This window comes from Neolamprologus multifasciatus, chromosome 10, assembly GCF_963576455.1.
Source record: "Neolamprologus multifasciatus chromosome 10, fNeoMul1.2, whole genome shotgun sequence".
In the NCBI taxonomy this organism is placed as follows: domain Eukaryota; kingdom Metazoa; phylum Chordata; class Actinopteri; order Cichliformes; family Cichlidae; genus Neolamprologus; species Neolamprologus multifasciatus.
In genome coordinates, this window is record NC_140448.1 from 32,323,569 (window position 1) to 32,347,613 (window position 24,045).

Here is a 24,045-nt window from a genome sequence, read left to right on the forward strand (position 1 = left end):
TGCTTTTTAAAACCTACTGCTGGAGTAACTGAACATCTCAAACACCTGATCTGCAGCTTCTTTAGGAAAACCAAATGTGAAATGTTTCAGTTTTTAGATCAGCTGCTGTATTCAGCTGTTTTATAATGAACCCTCTTAAATGTTATTATTGTGGGTGGATTTCATCAAATGAATATAATCAGAGCACTAACCTTTGTGGGGCTCACACGATCATTTTAGTCAAGCACAAACTGGAACATTGTAGATGTTTTTGTAGAAACTGACATCGTTGTTTTAAACTTCCACTGAGTCACTGGTAAATAAAGAGAAAAGCACAAACCAAACTGGACAATATGCTGCTTTTTCCTTACTTCTGTTACAAAGAACAGACTTTAACCTCTGACTTCATCAGCAAAGTCTCTGTCTGCCAATTTAATTCCTGCTAATCCGCTAATCTCCTCCTGATGTCATCACATCACTTCTCAGACTTCATTTTTTCAGTGGGCTCTCCACACGAGTCACACCGAATACACGTGTGGGCCAACAAAGTGGATTTCACACGTCACTACAGCAGATTTTGAGGTTCTTGAAATATTAAAGTTGTGATGAGTTTTTAAATGTAACTGCACGTTTAGGACAAACTGTCAGACAAGCTGGAGATGTGATGGATGCACTGAGCTCCTCCATCCTGCTCGTCCTGGACGTAGCTTCCTGTGACACTGATCGCTGGCTTGTGGATTATTGTTTGGCAGGATGGAATCTGTCATTTTGGTTGACATCATTTTGTTTTCTTTCACTTGGATGTGTGTTTTATAGTTTGAATAAAACCAAACCTCTGCCACCTTAGAATGAAAACAGTTTAAAAAATGATGTCAAAGGGAAAAAACAGCAGAGAAAGATGAATAAATGAATCAGTAAACTGCCACGTTGTTGGTTCACCCAACAATACAAAGTGTAACTGTAACATCAGTAAAAGTGCAAAATTATATTTAAGAGCTACAAAATGTTAATCTGAAAATTTTGTAACATGTTAACAAAAATGTCATCATAGCACCTTGAGGAGGATTTTTAGCCAGCATGGTCAGCAGGAATCAGAAGTTGTGACACTGTTGAGCCCCCATACAGGGACCACCGCACTACAGCAAACACACTGACCTGCATCAGCAGCCTCTCTCTCTCTCTCTCTCTCTCAGTGAGGCTTCTCCTCTCTGCTCTGTGGTCGGACTCTGATGAGTGTTTGCTCTGTTACTAATAGATTGTTTTTGCCGGGTCAATAACAGTGATCAGAACGAGATGAAGTTCCTCTGCAGTGGATCAATCGCGCCTCTCGTGCTTCTCCTCGTCCTGCCAGGTAAAAACCATTTTCAGCTTCACTTCAGGTAGTTTTAAAGTGCAGACCCACGAACGCGGTGAGAGTGTTTTTCTCAGGATTGTTACTGATGTTGATATTTCAGGGTTTTACTGAAATATGTTTTCTTAAAGTGGGGAAAGTGTGAGCTTTTTAAACATTGTTCAGTGTTTTGTGTGGACGGTGATAACTGAGGATTAATGATATTGATCTCTGTGCTGCTGCTCTGAACACGCTCCATTCTCCTCCATTACAAATCGCTCCAACTGATATTTTATTAGCGGTGAATCTGTAGATTTCTATCTATGATTAGTTCACTGTTTCATTCCCAAAGTGTCCAAAAATACTCGATGTATGCCCATCACTGAAAGTGCCCTAAAATATAAAAATAATATGATAAACAAAAGCTTTAAGTTTTGTAATATTCCTTTAAAATGACTTCAGGTTTCTGTTTTCCTGTCAACTCAGCTCTGATATTTAAACACCCTGTAACCACGACCTCCCAGGCTTTATTAATAACATCTGTGTCTTTATTCATTAAACAGTGAACTGATTCATTCTCTGAGACATCAGTGTGAGAGCAGAAGAGAAAGCTCTGAGACAAAATATGAAGAAGTTTCTGGAACTAACAGACTCGTTCACACCATGCGTTTTGTGCGTGTTCTGCTCTGTGTTGTATCCAGAGATGGATGCTCAGCCTTACTAATGATGACATCAGCGTATGGACGGTCACCCCTGTGACCCTGAACACTCAGCTTACACTGCTTTCTCCTCACTGTGCTCTGTCATGTCACAAGGGCAGAATATCCTTATATGATCAGATCAGGCACACAGCTCTGGTAGTGATAATAGAAGCCCCGCCCACCTGTTATTTAAGATTCTTTTATGAGGGGCAGCCAATCAAAAGAAAGCTGGCTTAAAGCAAGGATTGCCTTAAATGGGGAGGAACTAAAACAGCTTATTTCAGACAAACCTGGGGGCCCATATAAGATTATCATGGATTGTTTTAAACTTTGAATCATGTAAAGCTACCATGAGAATAAATTATGGAGCTGTGGGAGACTGCAGGATTTTCAGGACACCACTGGTGCTTTTGTATCTTTGCATTCTTAATCACTTATTTAGGAACTAAAACTAATTGGTTAGGTTGAGAAAAGGAAGAAGTTAGAATTAAAATGTGGGCCTTTGCAGCATTAAATATGCAAAAATGAGAGATTTAGAATTTTTCAGATTAAGGATGACATCACAGTGACATCACACAGAGCCAAGAGTCGAAAACGTGCCTGAAACTGAGTGTTGAGAGCTTCTGGCTCACAGGGATTATTGGACATGACCTCATTATTTAAGACTTTGGTCATGTTTGAGTTAAGAAATTTATATTATATCATCATGTAAATGAAAGAAATGGAGGAAAAAGTAAAAAGTTCCAATTTAATGGGATAGTTAATTATAAAAATTGTGCATTAAGATGTAGAAGTACTGATGCTGCAAAGTTAACTATGAAGTCGGTGAAGTCTGCTGACTTTTAAAAAGTCATATGATGGATTTTTTTATTTTTAATTATTTGATTAGACCACGAGCAAAGAACCAGAATACTTTATGATCTTTGAGCAAATGATGTGTTCCCAGTGTCCTGCATCTGTACTCATGTGATTTCTGCAGTAATAATACTACACTAACATAGTAACTCATGTAAAACCTCACATAAAGAAACCAAATGATGACTTTAAGGTCACAAAATGCATCATCAACCATTTCAAAAGTGCAGGTTTGTGTTTAGAGCCATCGCTCTGGGCCCTTTCTCTATATGTACATTCAAATAGAGACGCTGTGCAGTGCTGGGAGGCAGGATGTTCAGAGATAAGCATCAGTGGTTGGAGGATTAAAGCTGTCAGCAGCCTTCAGAATGAGGCAGCTGACCTCCAGGAGAGGAGGTCAGCTTTAACCGGGCATATCTCCAATGCTGTCCACTGCATCTGCTCCATGCACTAAAACAATGAAGTTGGGAGTTTGTTACATTTACAAAATTCAAACTTGTAATGTGAACAAAATACTTTCATGTTTCTGTGGTGAACGTAATTAAATCGTGTAGGATCTGCATGAAATTCAGCAACTTAATTTATTCTTGTTCAGATGACCTGATACAATCATGTCAAGAGTGGTTTGTTGCCTTGACTCACAAATAGATCACACAAGAGTTCAAACCACAGGAACATCACTGGGGTTAGACAGACAACACACTGCGTATGTGCCTCAGCTTTGTATTGTAGTTTAACCTGTGAAGGACAAAACCGTACCGAAAAATACTGTATCAAGCCTCGTAATCATTGCTCATCAATCATTCTGTTGAAGTCTCGATTGACAGCTCGGTGGCGCAGTGTTAGTGTTAGTGTTGTTGTTTTGGGTTCAAATCTGCAATCTGGCCAAATCTGCAGTGGGTTCTCTCTGGTTTCCTGAAACAGTTAAAAGTCATGTAGTAACAGTGTTGGGTGTAACGTGTTACTGTAATTAAATTACTTTTCCACTGAAAAAGTAGAGTAACTGATTACTGTTCATTTTTAGGTATTTTACTTACAGTTACTTACAATGTGCTTGCGTTACATTGTAAAATAATTAAACTCGCTGAATGTCATTATTTCATTTCAATCATTTATCGTCTAAACGTAGAAGTAAACTCTGCTCTTTAACATCGTTGTAGTGCAGCTGTGCGTCATTTCACGCCAGTTTGCTGCACGGTCGTTTTCTACAGCGGAAGCTGTCGGACTGAAGCGAGTGGCTGTTTGATGACATGGACAAATTCCCGTCTCTTCACTTTTCTGAAACAAGCAGACAAGAACATTACAGTAATATGTAAAAACTATGTGCTGCTGTTAATAGCAGGAGTAATCTACTGAAGCGCCTGACACAGAGACGAACACTTCTGAGTGATCCTTGTTCATCATCCATCACCGCGGCAAAACCTGATTTTACTTCAGCAGCACAGAAGGTGCTTAAAAAGGTGAGCTTAAAAATAATTGCAGGCGACATTATGGAAGAGATGCTACAGCTGCGTACTGTAGAGTAAAAAAAGTATTTATTATTTAAAGAGTTTAATTTCTATTGTTTGTCCACTCAAGGTTTTATTGGGATTTTAAGAAGTATTTAGTTAAATTACTTATTGAGTAATTAAGTTTCTTTTCAGACACAGTAATTAGATAAGTATTTTAAATACAATATTGATTAAGTAATTAGTAATTAATTCCTTTTTAAAAGTAACTGACCCAACACTGTGCAGTAATTACGGTTAAGTTAATTGGTGTTTCCAAAATACCCGTGAACATGAGAGCAAATGCTTGTCTGTCTCTCTGTGACAGACTGCTGACCTGTGCAGTAGTGATGTGTCTGTCATGAACGAAACGGCTCTTAGAGCCGAATCTTTGACGTGAACGACGCGAGCCGGCTCCTTATTGGGAGCTGTGGGTTTTTTTTCTTTCTCTCTCGCACTTTTTTTCGCTTCACTCCGCCTGCGAGTCTTGTGCTTTAAACAGAAGATTTAAACAGATCAATAGCAACATTTATTTGGAAAAATTCAAATCCCAGAATGGAAAAAACATATTTGGAAGTACCAAAAGAGGCTGGTGGGCTGGGTTGCCAAATTTGATCTTTTCCTACTGGGCGGCTAATATCACCAAATGATTGCACTGGAAATATGTTTATGAGAGCAGCGAGGGTGAGGCTTGGGTAAAAATGGAACTGATGTCTAATCCACTTCCCCTCCTAACCTCGTCCCTATCTCAAAATCAAAAACAGAAAATAACAAATCCAGTTGTAGGAACATATATTAAAATATGGCTTCAATTCAGAAGGCACTTCAGTTTGCAACAGGTTAGTAATTTTTTCATTGTTGCTTTTAACCCTTTTTTACCGTCCGTTTCAGATAAAGCATCCAAATTTGGCACAATAATGGTTTGAAGTTTTTTTACAATTTATTTTCAGGAGAAACTTTTAACACCTTTGACGCTCTGATGAGAGATTACAATTTACCAACCTCACATGTGTTTAGATATCTGCAAATACGGAGTTTTGCAAAAACATTGTTTCCTTCATTCTCCTACTTACCTCCTAAAAATCGAGTGGATACTATTTTGGAAATAGATCCTTTTGGCAAAAGGAGAATCTCCGTCATATACGAACTGATGCAGAGCTTAAGGCCTATTACTTGGGAAAAAACTAAAAATAATTGGGGAAAAAGACATTGGGGTGGATTTGTCTGATGATGAGTGGAGATCTTGTTTGAATCGTATACATACTTCCTCCCTTTGCATTCGCCATGGTTTCATTCAGTTTAAAATTCTTCATCGTCTTCATTATACAAGAGAGAGGCTTTCAAAGCTTTTCCCAGAAGCCGATCCCGCCTGTCCCAGGTGTGGACATAATCCAGCAAATGAGGGTCACATGATGTGGTCTTGTCCGAACCTGGATAATTACTGGGGAAATATATTCAAAGCATTATCTCAGTGCGCAGAATTTAGTGCTTGATTTCCACATTGGCATTTTTGGAGTTATGCCACCTCAATACGAAATGAGTAAATCTCAGGAAAATGCCAGAGCATTTGCTGCCTGTAGACTCAACCTTATCAGACTTCCAGTGGAAGTCTGATAAGGTTGCTTCATACATACAATGGTTAAAGGAGGAGCTTTTCTTTTACCACTGGAGTCTCTCATCACAACAAAAAACAAAAAACCCAGTTATTGACTATATAAAAATGTATTTTCCAGATGTGTGACGTACATTTTTTGTTTTGTTCTGTTTCTCTTTACATGAGCCTCGGGTGGGGAGGGAGGGGGGTTTCTTTCTTCTTCTTTTTTTATGTATAATTGCAACGTTTTCATTTTGTATTGAGACCATGAAGCGATTAAATTTAAAAGAAATCTAAAAAATAATAATAGTGGATTAAGACATAATGTACAGGATATATTTGCTTAAACTGCCAATAATAAGATAAAACATTAACTTATAGCTGGAAAATGTTCTTGTACAGTCTTGTAAACCTTATGTTACAGCACAGGTCTCTGACAGTTTTTCGACTTTTTTTAATTCAAGGGGTTTAACAAAATCATTAGTATAGCAAAAGTCTAACAAATAATAAGGTATTTAAACTGTATACCTGTCCACACGGGTTGGATTTATTTCAAGAAGGAAGCAGTTCTAAGATCGCAGAGAAGATTTAATAATGAAAGGAAGTGTTTGTTTTGCAAAGAAAGCATGAACTGTAAACACTCTGTGTCTCTATCTGTTCATCTGAATCTTGTTAGGGTGCCTAAGAGTTTTGAGTTTATTATATTATTGAACTTGGTATTGAAATTGATTTTGATATTATTTATTATTTCTAGTCTTTGGTTTCTTTGTTAGAGTTCTGTCTTATGGTCTCATGTTAATGGGTCTGGTTTTGCTTCCTTTGTGTCGTCAGCCCTGATTGGTCCCAGCTGTGTTTCCCTCCTGTCTCTCATTCCCTGATTGGTCCTCTGTGTGTATTAGCCTGTTCTCTTTGGTCTGTGTCGTGATCTCCCTGATCTACCCTCATTCATGCTGTGGGTTCTGCCTGCCTGTGTTTATTCTTTGTATTTTGGAAGTTTGTTACTTTGAGTTCAGCATTAAAGCTGTTTTATTTTTTTAAGTTCACGTCTGTCTCCGGAGTCTGCACACAGCCGTCACATAACAAATCTGAACTTCTTCATCGTTTCTTTTTCATCATGAGAGGTGTTAATTTGTCTGCATGCAGTAACGGGTCTCATGATCGCAATATGCTTGCTTCACAGCAATAATTGCTCCAGTAACTGTTGTAACATGAAAACCGAGCTGGAGAATGTCCAGATAAGAGCAAAAAAATCCCCCCAAAAACAAAAACTCGTTTTTTTGCCAAAAACTTGTTTTTGTGACTAAGAGTGTATCGATCAGCAAAGGTAAACATTTGCACTGAAACGTCTGGGTCAAAATTTGATTGCTAGACTTAGGCTACGTTCACACTGCAGGCGAAAGCGCATCAAATCCAACCTTTTTGACCCTCTGCGACCCATATCCGATCACGCTATGACAGTGTGAACGACACAAATCCCATATTTTCAAATCCGATCTGGGTCACTTTCGTATGTGGTACTGAATCCGATGCATATCTGATGTTTTAGAAAGCTGCTGTTTGATGGTCATGTCGCATTAAATCCGTCTTTTACGTCACTGACACAAGACAGACGCCAATTATCAGCGCCGGAGAAGACATCGCGAACGCTTCCTGTCCATCCAGTGAAACTGCTGGGAAGACAACGTTGGAGAAACGTGAACATTTTATTTGTTCTGTATAATCTGCAGATTCTGACAGAAATCTGCAACTATCCTTTGAAGCAGCGCTCCTCTAAAACAGCAATAAGGATCATTATTAGGTTATTTACATTATTATGTAAATAACAAAATAACTTAAAGCAAAAATTGGGAAACGTGAAGTCCGAAGTCTTTATATTAAGGTCATCAGTCAAACAATACTGTTGCTCTGGGTCTAAACAGAGCGCGTTGTGTGTGACGTCTTCTTTTGCGCATGCGCTTTGAGCGTTCACACTAGAACGCGTTTGCTGTCGCATTTTATCTGTAGTGTGAACGAGCAGACGAAAAAATCTGATTTGATCAAAAAATAGTAATTGAGCATCAAGACCTGCAGAGTGAACGTAGCCTAAAGGTCTCTCTCAGCAGTTTGTATTGAACCAATTTTCGAAGTCATTAAAGAAGTAACAACAACAAAAAAAAGCCTAAAAAAAATAAAAATTGCCCTGATGACGGCAGTCAGGGAGGTTTCCTCTGGAGACCATGAATGATGATTAGATAGATTTAGATATTTTAGTTTTTATCAGTCACTCACTAAGACCAGTCTTTGATTTCAGGTGCAGAACTTATCAGGCTGTTTTTAAGGAGACTTTGTTGCAGTGATTTGCGCCTTGTTTATTTTTTTTAAATTGTCTTAAATTAGTCTTTAAAAAACTTCAAAAATCACTTCAACCTACTGATTTCACATTTTCCAAAAATGAAGCACTGCCTAGCTAACACAGATGTTAGTGTTAGTTTAGCTTTGGTAGTGTTGATCAGAATCAGATCACTGATGGGGATTTGTGTCAGCGTGCTGCGCTGGCGGGCGGCGTGGACACCCGGGTTTGTGACTGTGATAAGAAAGAGGTGACGCAGTTTTTTGAAATTCACACCACAGATACATGTACAAAAAATTTCAGATGAGTTTGAACTTTTCTGAAAATCTTGTGAACACAATAAATTGAGAGAAATGTAATCTAGGATGTTTAAGACGACAGCACAGGTGCATGTATGAGGAGGCAGAGGGGGGCGCCGCCAGTATTTCTCATTTTTGTTCATGTGCGCAGCTGTTAGAGTGGCTAACAATGTTGTTGCACAGATGTACTTATGTCTGAGTATTTGTTTGCTTTTGGTGACTGCAGAAGCATTTGGAGATTAGTATTTTCCTCAGACCACACTGAAGATTTGGTCTGGGAACACTCAGGAACTGCAAAACATATACAGGAGAAAATTAATGAATGTGTGAAGCAAACTATCAATAAACCCACCTAATGAGATTATTAAGACACACTGCCATCCTTACCGAGATAAATGACAAACTGTTGAAAACCCCCTTTGCTGCATGGCAGTTTGTTTGGTTAGCATGGATGCATACATCAGTGGGATCATGAATCAGGATTGTTGCACTGCAAGAGCAGAACTGAGAAGTTTTCCTTCAGGTCCTCAATTCAGTGAACAGTGAGGTTAAAAGTTGAGCCAGAGTTTCAGGTGAGTTCATTGTGAAACCTGGCCCCACCTTATCATGTGACTTCCTGAGGTCAGATGTCCCAGGATGTGAGTGGGCGTTAAGGCGTCTGGGGAGGATCTCAAAACTGGATTATAGATGGCAGAGAGTTGGTGTCGTAAACCACCGCCTCTGTTCAAAGATGGTCGCTCACAGTGGACATAGATGCTTCTTTCACTCCTCTTTCAAACCATCTGTCATCTCTGTCCAAAATGTGAACATTGGCATCCTTGAAAGAGTGACCTTTGACCTTTAGATGCAGATGGACAGCTGAGTCTTGCTGGGGCAGGAATTCGCATGATAAGGTGGGGCCAGGTTTCACAATGAAATCACCTGAAACTCTGGCTGATTGTGACCCACACCCAGTTTCACACCTTGGCTCAGGCGATTAGAGGATCATCAGGGGGTCATTTTGTCCCTCTGTGGGGGGAAACTCCCACTAGGTTTAAATCTGGGACTCTCCACCATTTGACCTTAGAACTGAAGAAGCTTTAGAGGTGAAACGTCTTCAAGCAACTTAAAGAAGTCCAGACGCTTTTCTTTCCAAGCTCCTTTGACTGCGATGACCTGGATGACTGAGAACCTTCACAGACATAACTGTAACAGAATACAGTTACTCATATTTTGCATTTTAAATACGTAACGCCGGCACATGTATTCTGTTACTCCCCAACACTGTCCATTCCATACTGATCATAACAGATCACAAAGTTTATCGGTTAAAACTGGATCTGCATCCAGATCCAGGAGATTTTGGGCCCCATCAGGGTCTTCAAGTGTTTTCTGTTAGTCATTAATGAGGAGGTTCAAGTACTTATTAAAGACGTACAGTCTGTGATATGCATGTTTAACACCTTATGGAAAAATGTTAAGCAACACGTTCAGCTGGACTATCCTCCATTATCATCAAAGCACCAAATAAGGATATTCTCATGCTGTTGTGATCCACGTGTATATTCTTACAGACTCGACCCTCGTCCTCAGCACCTTTATGCTGCGTTTCACTTTCATTTGTCATCAGTTGGTTTATACACTGTCAGATCTAATGGATTTCTGGCCCATAGTTGTTTGGATATTTCTCCTGGGTGTAAGGTGTTGAAACTAGAGACATGAAGGGTGTTTTTATTGCAGATACATTTCCTCAGCTTGCTGAAGCATTACATTTGTGTCCTGTCCTTGTCCCTGCATAATCCCCAACTCTGACTCTCACAGTAGAATAGAATAGAATAGAATAGACGTTTATTGCCATTGTACATGTACAATAAAATTGTGGCTGCTCCACACTAACTGTGCAGATATAAAATGTATATAGTAAGATACAAACAAAGTGAAAGCAGATAACACAAGAACAATTCAATTTCAATTTTCAGTTTTATTTATGCAGCTCCAAATCACAACAACAGACACCTCAAGGTGCTTTACATTGTGAGGTAGACGCTACAATAATACATACAGAGAAAAAGCCAACATGCAGGTTGTAAAGTAATTGGAAGTCGTGCAAAAGTAGCGGGCAATAAGTTTGGTTTTTATTAAGTTGTGCTCCCAAATGTTGGCAATCAGGGAAAAATGAAAATACTTTGAAATGAAACACATGACAAAAATGTTCAAACTCTCTTCTGCATGTTCAGGTCAGGTGCTGTAAATGTTGTGTGGCTCAGATGTGGTCGATGCTGACGTTTGGTCCGTGTACGGCAGACCTGAGTGAAAGTCATGTTAATGTGGCTCCAGTCATGGGTCACATCTGGGCCAAACATTTATTGCTGTTTGGGTAAAAATACCATTAAAATGCACAGTCTGGAATACCGAGCTTAAATATTTTTAAATGGTAAAATGGCCTGTATTTATATAGCGCTTTACATATCCAGTCATCCACTCACTCACACACTGGTGATGGCAGCTACATTGTAGCCACAGCCACCCTGGGGCGCACTGACAGAGGCGAGGCTGCCGGACACTGGCGCCACCGGGCCCTCTGACCACCACCAGTAGGCAACGGGTGAAGTGTCTTGCCCAAGGACACAACGACCGAGACTGTCCAAGCCGGGGTTCGAACCGGCAACCTTCCGATTACAAGACGAACTCCCAACTCTTGAGCCACGATCGCCCCATTTATTAGTGTAAATTCAGATTTTTACTAAAAACACAGTAACTTAGTAAAAAATACGTATATCTACTACAAGCACTTCTGAAAAGATGAGTTAATTTAAATCAAAAGGTAAAATGTTGTTTGCTACGGAGCCCCGCAGGGGACATGGGAGAAAAAAAAATTAAGACAGACTTTTGCGAGATCCCGCAAAAGTTGAATTCCAACAATGGCAGCAGCTACTTAGTTGTAATATTACTCTTTCTGGGTCACAAAATACACTTTTAAGATATTTTGAGGCGTGAATGTAGTTGTGTAAACATCAGATATCTGCTCGGTTTACAAGACATCACATATTTGCAAAAGTGCTCCGACGTTTTCGGAGATCTGACACCCACTAGCTCGAAGCTAACGGGAGGTCGAGACCTACTACAGCCGGGAGGAACACCGCTTTCCCGGCACGTCGTGCCTCGACCTCCCGGTCGGCTTCGAGCTGGCGGCCTCCGAAGAATGCGGCTAAAAGTTTTGCGAGATCTCGCAAAAGTCCGTCTTAATTTGTTTTCTCCCATGTCCCCTCCATAGTTTGCTTTTTATGCCAAACTATCAAAAACTTTTTTTTTAAGTAAAGATAAGCTGTTTCTATAAATTTGCTCCATTTAAACTGAAGATTGTCACTAATTTGGGGCTTTACCTGCAGCTATTTCCTTCTAACCTGGTCTTTGTAGCACATCTGGTCAAGAACAGAACCTTCACCTTTTCTCCATCAGTGGATTTGTTTGCAGACAAAAACATCAGCTGTGAATCACCTCAAACACAGAAACAGAGCTGCAGCATCACTGGACCGTCTCCACGTTCCTCGAAACGACACCCGATCCCGTTTTCTTCTGTTGCACAGATCCAGAGCTTCACGTCCACATTTCCATTTTAGTACAGACGATGTTCACACTCTGACCCCCCCTCGCTGTGTCTCTACAGTCATATTGCAGTAATGTATTATTTCCTGTTAAGTGAAGGTCGTTAAACCAAAAACGGAGTCTCGCGTGTCTCCTTTTTTGTGCAAAGCATGTGTGTTGTCCTCGTTATCGAGTGTTCAGAGCGGGTGAAGGTTTAGCATCTGAGTTTTCAGACATTTTTATTTTACTTTATTTTATCCGTCAAGGTTTAATCTTTAAATGAACATCATGTAATAAAAAGCAGACTATTAGGTCTGGATTTTGTTGTTATGTAGATTTTAATTTACTGAATTTGAATCGAATACTTTCTCTACAGTCATTTCTATTTGTCCCTCTTATACAGACTGTAGGTCTGTAATAAAGTGTAATCTTTTTATCTGTGAGGTGTCAGGCAGAAAGCGACAGCGTGTTGTGGTTTTCTCAGTGGGACCTTACAGGATGCCTTCTTGGCGAGTGAGCATCACTCTGCAGCCAACAGTGAGGTCTGTGCTGTTTATCGGCTGCTGTCTGGCTGAGACATGAATCATCAGCACTACCAGCCACGATGTCTGATCTGATAACAACTTTGGAGAACATGAAATATTTATTCTCCCCCTCAGACACCATTTTATTATCCTTACAGAAATGATTCATGGGCCACTATTATTGTTATTATTAGAGAGGGTGAAGAGCTCCAAGTAAAGCCGCTGCCCTCGACGTTAAGAGGAAGCAGCTGTGCGAGTTCAGGCATCCAACCAGGATTCCTCCCTTATCCCGAGAAACTCATCAGGACTTCCATAGAAGAGCATGAGAGGGTGGCTGAGGTGACGGAGGGTCAGGCACAAGCTGAGACCACTGCCCCTGTGACCCAGGCTGGGAGAGGAGAGTGGATGGATTGGTGGATTATCATCATCGTCAGATATTCACAGTGTGATCTTGATCTTGTTGCAGAGTAAAAACATGGTGTGTGAAAGGTGAATATGCACAGTCCGTGAATGTATCTTATACTCGTGAAAAAATATATTTGAAACTTGAGATGCTTTTTACACTGCAGAAACTAAAGACCACACACCTTTGGAGCGGGAGTTTAAGTTTGATTCAGAGTATCCAGTAAGGGTCCTGACCAGACCTCCCAAACCAAGCCCTGGGATGACGGCCACGTCTGCAGCTCGGACACAAGCATCTCACTCATGTTGTATTATATATATATAATTTCATCCTTTGTACTTACCTTTGTTGTTTGTTCCAGTTTTTATTGTGTGAAAAATCTATTGGACAGACTCATGAACAGAGTCATCGTTTGCCTTCAGCACTGCTGTCACCATCATTACGTGTAAACAGGATATTAGAGCAGTTATCAACCTGCTGCTGCTCTGGAGACCCTCGCTGATTAAACGCTGAGGTGATTACTGGGTTAATTGAACTGGGAAATGTGGTTTGCGTGTGTGTGTTATGGTAGCGTTGAGCATTTCTGTAGAAAGGATCCAGCAGCAGAGAAATTACATAAAACTTGACACTTAAAGTTTCATGTGCTGTACACCACAGCGTGACGAGTGAACGATTATAAACCTTGACTTCTTGATCATTTTTACATCATCATCATCATTTATTTATATAGTACTTTAAAAACACACCTGGTAGACCAAAGTGTTGAACAATACTTCTATAAATAGTAATAATATAAGAACAAAACAATGAAATGAATAAAAATGTCACCGACAGAGTTAAAAGCCAGAGAATAAAAATAGGTTTTTAATCTGGACTTAAAAACTACTGATGTAGTCTGTCTAATATGAAGAGGAAGATTGTTCCAAAGCAACGGGGCCACAGCAGAGGACGCTCGGTCTAATCTGAGTTTCAGCCGTGACTTAAGGACTAAAAGCAGCAGTTGCTCAGCTGACTGGAGGGAATGAGTGGGAACATAAGGCTTCAACAAATCGGACAAATGAACGGGTGCCAAAGCATTTAAAGATTTAAAAACCAGAGGTGGGACCAAGTCATTGTTTTGCAAGTCTCAAGTAAGTCTCAATTCTTTATTCTCAAGTCACAAGTCACTGGTGTAAAAGTCCGAGTAAAGTCACAAGTCTGAAACTTTGAATTTCAAGTCCTTTCGAGTCTTTAGAAAAAAAATCTGTGTTTTTCTCAACACATGACGAAATAGTGAACTTAGAAATTATACACAAATTGTGAAATTGCGAGTGTGGTTTGAATAAATGAATGAATGAATTGAATTAATGGTGCACACTTTCTATATGATATGCGTGTTAAATTTTAGATTTGGGGTGAAATATCAGGTCTTTTCAAGTAAACCGGTTCAAGTCCAAGTCAAGTCACAGTCTTAGAACATTTTTTCAAGTCAAGTCTAAAGTCATAAAATTAATGACTCGAGTCCACATCTCTGTTAAAAACCAATAAAAGAAGTTTAAAATGGATCCTAAATTTGATTCGAAGAGGACAAAACCGGAGTGATGCAGTCGAATTTCCTTTTTGCACTAATTGTAAGCGTGACAAAGTGCCCACCCCCTATTAAAAGGGAATTACAGTAATCCAGGAGTGAAGTAATAAAAGCATGTATTACAGCTTCTAAGTCACGTTTGGAGAGAAAGGGCTTGATCTTCGATATCTGAGGTGGTAGAATGCTGATTTTACCGCCGCACTCACGTGGCCATCGAATGTAAGTGCAGAATCAATTTTTACTCCAAGATTTGTGATTGAATTCTTCAAATGAGAGATCAAAACAGTGAAATCAACATCTGGAGGGTCAGGAAAGTGATTTGGGCCAAATAAAATCACTTTTCTGTTTACATCAGCACAGGATTCACTTCAGCTGATGTGCTCACTTCATTCCTAAAGCGTGGACAGGCAGACCTTTAATTAACAAATTGACATGATGCGCTGTCTCTTTAATAAATCCAGGAAAGCAACTTCTTCTCCTTTAAACAAAAATATCAAATACATTGATCGCCATCATTTAAAAGCGTATTTACGCTTCACACTCCATTAGCCTGAAGTATTTGGTCCTTGAACGTGATCACATGAACCAGTACCAGGTACCAGTAGTTTTTATGGAGGAACTTGCCTGCAAACATTCAGCAGCTGTGAAAAGTGAAAGAGAGAACATCTGTCTTCAGAGGAAAAGTGTGTCTCATGTTCTGAAACATGTTGGCTGCAAAGGTGAGGCACAACTTTTACTCTGAGGGCAAATGTTCTGTGTTTATATCTGATGTTACACTACTTTTACTAGCACCTAGCTAATAATTAGGCACATCTCAGCATCTTCCATGCAAACTATGGATAACTGTATTGACCTGCTAGAACCAATCCTATTGCAGGGAAGGTTTTGGTGCAGCGCCCTCTTTGTGACCAGTTTCACTCAGCGACTGCCACAGCAGGTAGAGGTGGGTTGCAAAGCAGCCTGTAAATGCACAACAGCTGTGCATCAGTTGATCTGTTGGGATTGCAGGTAATGACTTTGAGGTCTGCCTGACCCGGCACTATGCTTGTCGTCTGTTTTCTGATCCTCAGTTTGCCGGGCTGCTCACGGGCGCTTCGCTCAGAAGCTGATGAAAGACTTATTTACCAACTACACCAATGCTCTGCGGCCGGTGGAGGACACCGACTACATCATCAATGTCACATTACAGATCACTCTCTCCCAGATCATCGACATGGTAATCAAACCCTGAATGCCTATCCAGCTCTTTATGCTGTATCTAGTCAGGCGGGTACCTGTGTGACCTTGTTGTTTTCATGGATTTTCACCAGGATGAGCGGAACCAGATCCTGACTACCTACCTGTGGGTCCGCCAGGTATGGATGGATGCCTTTCTCACATGGAAGAAGGAGGACTATGATGGCCTTGACACCATCCGCATACCCAGCAGCTACGTTTGGAGACCCGATATTGTTCTGTATAACAGGTAGGTTTATCATCCTGCTGGCTGATCTTCAGGATATTTATTGATGTTTTCAAACTCCTTCCTCGTTTCTATCATAGTGCAGATGATGAGTTTTCCAGCTCCATGGAGACCAATGTTGTTCTTCGTAACGATGGCCAAGTCATGTGGGACCAGCCAGCCATCACCAAAAGCTCCTGCTCTGTTGATGTGGCCTTCTTCCCCTTCGATGTGCAGCAGTGTGACCTAACCTTTGGCTCCTGGACTCACAACGGAAACCAGATGGATTTGTTCAATGCCCTGGACAGCGCCGACTTGGCTGACTTTGTCCCCAATGTGGAGTGGGAGGTCAGTAATGGTGTCATGTGTTTAGGACATCCTTAACCCTTTAAAGCCGGTCGGAGCGGCACGCTCCGTTTTGCGTAACTATTTTTAAATCCCGGTAGCTCTGCAACCACGTGAGCTAATTTTTTTTGCATATGAAACCGGAGGAGTTGTACTTACATCTTATGCCATCAGCTTGTCCTCGGTCACAGTTTCCTTCCACATATAGCTTTGCAAAAACTGCATAAAAAGCGCTTGCAGCAACAAAAACATAATATTCCAGAAACATGCTTTGCCGATCCGATCAGCTGTTTGTAACATTTCCTACGTCCATCAGCGTGAACTATCGCATGTCCGCCATGACCTGCCCGAAACCGGAAGTGACGTTATTTTCGCGGAAATGTAGTTTTTTACCATCAGGGCCTCATGAGCCTATACTGGTGTTTTTAAAAGTTATGACTTTCTGTGTGGTTTCTGGGATGCTTAGGACTCATATTGCACTGCTGGAAATAGTTTATTTTGATGCATATGCTGCTTTTTTGCAAATTTGCATTATAATATTTATTTTTGTTTTTCCTGCAGTATATAAAAATTGGTGTATTTCAAAAATAAAACTATGAAGACACTCAAAATAAATTTCCTGTAGTGGGAAACTATTTTGTGCAACTTTTTTGTATTTACAGTTTTGAGGGATAAGCCTCTTAAATTTCTCTAACTAGAAATATATGTTAAAAAACAAAAACGATTTTCAATTTTTTTGTAGTTTATTGCACTTTTTTGCAATTTATGTAATTACTATGCACTTAATGCATTATTATTATTAAAATTTGGGCTGTAATGGTTGTATTGATGTATAGCAACTTGAAATGCTCCCAAAAATGGCTCCACAGCAGGTAAAAATATAATATAAGCTCTGGCGGACTTGGTTCTATGGTAGGTCTTAAAGGGTTAATGAATGTTTTGATGAAACCAAAATTTTCTCTAACCAGGTTCTGGGAATGCCAGCCAAGAAAAATGTCATCTTGTATGGCTGCTGCTCAGAGCCATACCCAGACATTACCTTTTCCCTCCACCTGAAGAGGCGGTCCTCCTTCTACATCTTCAACCTCCTCATTCCCTGCATGATGATCTCCTTTCTGGCTCCGCTGGGCTTTTACCTGCCAGCGGATTCAGGTGAAAAGGTTTCTCTGGGTGTCACAGTGCTGCTGGCCCTCACCGTGTTTCAGCTGCTCGTAGCTGAGAGCATGCCACCCTCTGAGAGCGTCCCGCTGATAGGTGAGAACAGCCTCTGACTTTTATTTACATCTATGTATTTAAAAAAACATTCATGATGAATCAGAATTATTGTAATGTTTATATTCATCATCCCTAATGCAAATGTTACATGGCTACACTGTATCTGACAAGTTACTAATATTTGAGGGTGCACGTATAGCCTTAGGATACCTCAAACAGACACATTTCAGCCTTAGGGATGTTCCTAGAGTGTATCCTCAGAGTAATCCAAAGAGATTTTCCTGGTATGCCAATGTGTTAGGCAAGCAGAGCTTCACTGCAGAAAGAGTGCAGAGGCTAAGCCTATGTTTGAAGCCACTGAGGTGTTTGATGGGCGGGGTTGACATGATGTCACTAATATGACTGAAAACTTGTGGTATGGAGAAACTCCAATAGCTCCAGTGTTGTTTAGATTAAGCATTTATTGCTCATCATTGATTGAACTTGCTGTTCCACAGTTCATCTTAATATCCAAAATAAATCCCAGCAGTCACAAACTGTTTGGTCGCTTCAACCAATTAAACCTGACCCTAATTAAATGCTCCTGCCTTAAATACAATCATTTACAAACACAAAAAGTGAAAACTAGTCCCACACATAAGATAATACACAAAACATGAAGATGGCTCCTACAATGAGGTTCAGGTTAAAGGGAAGACTAAACGGGATTTAGGAGTCACCAAAGAGTCAATCAACAGGAAACGGAAAATCACTCTGAGGTCTACGAATGGTTACTGGACATCTCTCTGAGGGATGAGATCAAGAACAAAGCTCTTGCTGATCTCTGTCTAAAATCGAAGCTGGAGAAGGTGGGGCTGCTTTTAGATTACGTGAAAGATGTAATCTTTTGTATTAAATCTATTAGCAGAAGATACTGGTGATTGCCCAACGACACCTGATGCTGACCAGTTTATAAAGTCTAATTTACACTATTGTGTTCATTGATTGTTTACAGTCAGATATGATCTTCAATGACTTCAGACGTCTTTTGTAGATGCCTTTAAAGTATGTCATTTGGATAAAAGTAGCACATCTCAGTGATTGCTGGGGCACAGTTGTTGTCGATGGATTTGAGGACCTTTTAAAACCTCCAGCTTGCAGCTCTCATTGAGTCACTGAGCCTTGGCATCAATGACAAGAGGACCACTGACAAAGAGGATTCAGATACAGACCCAATCAAAATGATAGGTGGAGCTTGGATGGAGGTGGGTTGCAAAGCAGCTTGGATCTTACTCTAACTGTGATTTTCAGCTTTCAATTTTCAGAGACTTCAATGCAGCAACTACCCAAGTGCCTCTGCAGTAAATAAAGAAGTATAAGAGGAATGTTTGCTCGTGTGCAGCTGTCTGTTGTCACACCCACTTTAGACTTCACAGGGTTAAACAGAGTGTCCTATATTCACCTGCTGTAAGCTTTTACTGCAACTAAGACTAAAGCTTGATTTGGAGTTATAGGGACAGCAAATAAGGGTCGCCAACCTCTACCTGATTTTCGGTGTCTCTTTTCTATAGGAAAGTACTACATTGCCACCATGACCATGGTCACTGCATCAACAGCGCTCACCATCTTCATCATGAACATCCACCACTGTGGCGGGGAGGCTCGTCCCGTGCCTGAATGGGCCGAGCGCTTCATCCTCAAGTACCTCGCCCGCATCTGCTTCGTGTACGAGGTGGGTGAGAACTGCCTCGGTGGCGCCAGGAAAGAACCTTTATCACAGGAGGGGTCTGACAGCCCATCAGCCAATGGCGGCAGCACCAAAGGAGCAAATTGGGATGTCAATGGGAAGGCGTGGGGAGGAAAGGTGGAGGTGGAGCCTCTGAAGATGGGGCAGGAAGTAACCAACCAGACAGACTGGAAAGAGGATCTGTTTGTGACCATTGACCACTCACAGGAGAAAGGAGCTGCTGTAGCGCGAGGGGAGGAATCAAACTGTGGTGAGCACGAAGAGGAAAAGAAAGGCGCAGGTGTTGAGGGAGGAAGTGGAGCTGGGGGGAGCAGGAGGGAGATCTTGGTGAGGTGTTTATGCCAACACCAGGAACTGGGCAAGAATGTTGAGTACATTGCCAACTCCTACCAGGACCAGCGAGCAGCACAGCTGCGCATCGGCGAGTGGAGGAAGGTCGCCAAGGTCATGGATCGCTTCTTCATGTGGCTCTTCTTCATCATGGTCTTCTTCATGAGCATCCTCATCCTGGGAAAGTCCGTCTGATGGAGCTCAGCCTAAGAATTCACGAGATGATAAAATTGTTTGTTTAACGATTAAATCTTTTTTTTCTTCCTTTTTTTCTGACACATGTAAACAGCTAAAAAAATAACTGAATGATGGTTTTAAGGGTCATTTTACTCTTTTGTAAGCTGGTACCTGGTAGCTTTCCTCAAAATCATTTCCACCAGAATTTAAAATGCTTATCTTTGGATTTGAAAGAGACGCTGAAGGTTGATGAAAGTAAAATGATTGGGAAAAAAATAGTTTCTAATTATTTACAAAGATCCTAACAAATGCTGGAGAAGCTAAACACGTCTCTGTTGGACACAGCATGAAGGGAGAATCAAGGGTGGGTTGCAAAGTGGTTTGCATGATGCAGCAACTGTGGACAGCCTAAATGAAATTTACCAGTTAGATGTGTAGATGGGTGTCTGCAGAGCCGTTAGTTGAGAAGGATGAATGAAATGAAATGAGTAGAGCTCTAAGCGCTAATCTCAGCGTTAAAATGACGTTAACGTGGCAAGTATGGTTAGCAAATTATCACGGATTGCCCCGTGCGTGGGGCTGGATAGCGCTAACGCATTAACGAGCTAACCGCGCTAATGTGTTGACGCGGTCCAGCCCCACACATGGGGCGATCCGTGATAATTTGCTAACGGAGATTTGCCGCGTTAATGTGGTCATGGCGTTAACGTCATTTTAATGAGATTAACGCTGACAAGACTAGAAACAAGTGATCTGCTGTTTTTCTTAATTTAAGTTGTATTGTGCTCATATCTTCAGATCACAGATGTTTTAGGCTTGCGACTGTTTGCATTTGCGTTCCAGCACTGAATTGGTCACTCTAGATTTCAGCATTCAGGCGTTTATGAACCCATTCATCATCATGCCTGAATGCTTTTCATTGAGCTATCTGACTCTGAGAACAGCATCTCCACTTTGTTCCTGAGGGTAAGTTGGTATCGGTGCTTTGATGCAGCTGATCTCGACTTTGTAGCCTTAATGAAGTAATAATAGGTTCAATTTGTCCTTTCTTGTCCCACATTATTCATATTTAACACACTTTTATCTGCATCAATTCTGTCTGGCAAATACAGACTTTTTATACTCTAAACATGGTGATGCTGCTTCTGTGATTACGATCTGAACTACAAACTGTTTTCTTGCAAATAATCATAATCTGGAAACAAAAAGGAAAAAAGGGAAATCTCAGAAGAGCCAAACCTTGTTTTTTCCTCCAAAAATGCTTTCAGCTACATTTTGCTACTGAAGAAAAAAAAAACAAACTTTAAATGGTTGATAAAACATTTTCAGGCTCGATCTTAAACAAACTAAAATTCACTCACAAGTTGTGGTCATTTAAGTTTCTAAGAAAGCTCAAATAAACTGTAGTTCCAGGAGAAAAAAACCCTGCAATTATATGTAGGTCACTTTTATTTTAAATCCAAACACACCTCACACGTTTACTGCTTTTAAAGTCAAAACCAGTGACACAGAAAATCACTTCCAAATATTTGCAGTGATCAAAAGCTAAACAGCTCTGCACAAAGCCTCATATCAGAGTTTGAAAGTCTTACTTTACACGTCTGGATGTTTTTTTTTATTGACGCTGTTTGCAAAAATATCGGTTTCATCACATCACACAGATTCTTTGTTCAGCATTTTGTCTTTTACTACAGCATGTTAAATAAAAAGAGTAAAGACTCATATCATCGTTTTTTTAATCACGTGGGTTTGTGGAATTTACGGCGCACAAAAGTTTACAACAACTGAGCAAAACATTTGAGAGCAAACAAACAGAGACATCAGAGAGGACGATGCTAGAAAGCAGCTCAGACGGGAATGACTGCTTGTCCCAAATGTGCCTCACATCTGCAGTTTCCTTTGCTATAGTTAGCCGACTGTATCCACAGACTCTATTGGTGCAGCTTTGCAGACACAGATCCTGCTAATTAGTTAATAACAGATGAGTAAAGCCCTAAAATTCCACTCACCAAACTGGAGCTCGGGTATGTTAGATGATCTGTTAGTACATCTGCACAGCAGTCATATTAGTGGTTAAATAAATACTCCAATCAGCTGTGGTGAAATAGCCGAGGTGATTCACAGCTGTCAGTCAAAGACACCAAAGATGAGTCACATCCAGCACAGTTGTCACGAGGATGCAAAACAGCTGCAGGGATAGAGTGGCTATCAGAGGACCTGCAGCTCTGGCTTCATCGTTCTGTTTTGCAGGTGTAAACTGTCTCATGTGTGTTTCCCTTACAATGTTCGCCAGGTTGTTTTTTTGTTCTGGTTTGGTGTCTTTTTGTAATCTAATGCATGTGATTCAGCACGTCTGCACAATGAAACACTGAGTGTTATAATCCTGAGTGTGTGATGATCCTAACCTCACAGAGGCACAGAGTTATCGAAGGTTTGGTCTCTATAAATGCAGCTTCAGGGTTTGTTTATGTTACCAGGATCGAATAAAATGCGTCAACTTTTGTTTTTAAAAAAGAAGCTGCTTTACAGACTCAGAGCATTAACGTGTCTCTGTGAACTAGTTTGTCCTCTGAAGGCCAGAAACAGGCTTTTGTTTTATTATGAAAGGAATAAAAAGGCAAATTTATGAGATGCAATATTTAAGACTAAAGATAAAAAATAATTAACTGTAATTTTATATGCATGAAACCAAGAAAAATGTTACTCTGCTTATTTCTTTGCAGTGTTTGAAACATCCAGTGTCAGCACAACAACTGTTACATTTATCAGCCTCATGTTTTTGGTTTGTTCACACGGGACACTCTGTTAATGAAAGTTCTTATTAAAACTGTTTTGTTCACAGAGGTTTGTTGGGACTTTTCTGATATGTGTGTGTGGTATTGTGGGTCTGTGGGGTTTGTTCTCCGTGTGTGTGTGTGGGTACTTTCTGATTCTAGATCACACTCAGGTGTGAAGGTGAGTGAATGGTTGTCTGTCTCTCTTTGGCGCTGGCTGGCGAGGTTTCCAGGATGTAACCCACCTCTCGCTGTGTGGTTGCTGGGAGGGGGATAGACTACGGCGCCCTCTGGACCCTGAAATGGAAAAGGCTTTTACTTTAGAGTATATTTTAAGGAGTCTAACAAACACTTATTATTGTTTTAACCAGAAGAAACATGAGATTGGTTTGAGAAGAGGTGAGTAAGGACGTGTCAGGTTTACTTTTATTTCTTAATATTGCAGTTTGGCTTCTCTGCAGAAGAGGGCAGTGCAGCTGCGTCTTTGGACGGTTGCTCTACATAGATCAGCCGGCACTCAGAAAGGTCATGTCAGTCTTGAGATGGGAGGAGCAAATAAAGCACCAAACTACACAAGCTAAAACCAAGGACAACAGATGATTTTAAATATATGTTTCTTTAAAACTTGTGGATAATTTTCATGCATAAAAACATCCCACAGGTCTGAAGTCTGACTCATTTAACTGATTGCTAAGATCTAAACATTGTGTGATAGATGCTGCAGGTTTTGATGCAGCATCATCAGGCTGAACAAACCTCTGGGAAATGTTTGATCCTGTAGTTATAAAAACACGTCAGCTTTCTTCTGCTTTCCCTTTAAAATGGAAACAGTGAAAGAAGACGGTACAAAACCAGCACATTGCTTTATTATTAAAGTGCACGACACAAATTGTTCTGCAAACATGTCAACTTACAACGATGCACAAAATTAAACAAACAGCGAATCCAATGAATGGATTGTCAATGCCTGGGTACTCTCCCTTTAACAGAGCCAAGAGCCTCTATTTCCACTTCCTCCATGTAAAGGTTGGCTACAACAGGTGACACGGGGGAGCCCATGGCACAGCCATGTTTTTGTCTGTAGAAGCCTTCGTTGTATTTAAATATGTAGTGGTGAGGCAGAGGTCTAACAGTGTGCAGATCTGATCGGGTGTGAAGTTGGTCCTGTCCTCCAAGGAGTTGTCTTCTTGTAGTCGTTTTCTGACAGTCTCCACTGCCTCCGTGGTGGGTATGCAAGTGAAGAGAGAGACTACATCAAAGGACACTATGGTTTCATCTGGATCCAGGGTAAGTTTCTGGACCTTGTCAGTGAAGTCGGTGGAGTTCTTGATGTGGTGTGGGGTGTTCCCCACGAGAGGAGCAAGGATGGTAGCAAGGTGTTTTGAAATGTTGTAAGTGGCTGAGT

The 24,045-nt window shown here is 40.7% G+C and overlaps 2 protein-coding genes across 2 annotated transcripts in view; both read left to right on the forward strand.

The window, feature by feature from the left end:
• Positions 1-24,045, forward strand: part of LOC146510531 (glutamate receptor 1-like) — a 441,677-nt gene that overhangs the window by 332,824 nt on the left and 84,808 nt on the right. The window lies entirely within an intron of this gene.
• Positions 1,090-21,106, forward strand: LOC146510556 (neuronal acetylcholine receptor subunit alpha-10-like). The gene is made up of 6 exons (XM_085175670.1): positions 1,090-1,330; positions 15,703-15,848; positions 15,943-16,097; positions 16,175-16,421; positions 17,387-17,672; positions 19,184-21,106. The coding sequence occupies exons 1-6, from the start codon at positions 1,273-1,275 to the stop codon at positions 19,882-19,884; spliced, it is 1,593 nt and encodes a 530-aa protein (XP_085031796.1). The 5' UTR covers positions 1,090-1,272; the 3' UTR covers positions 19,885-21,106.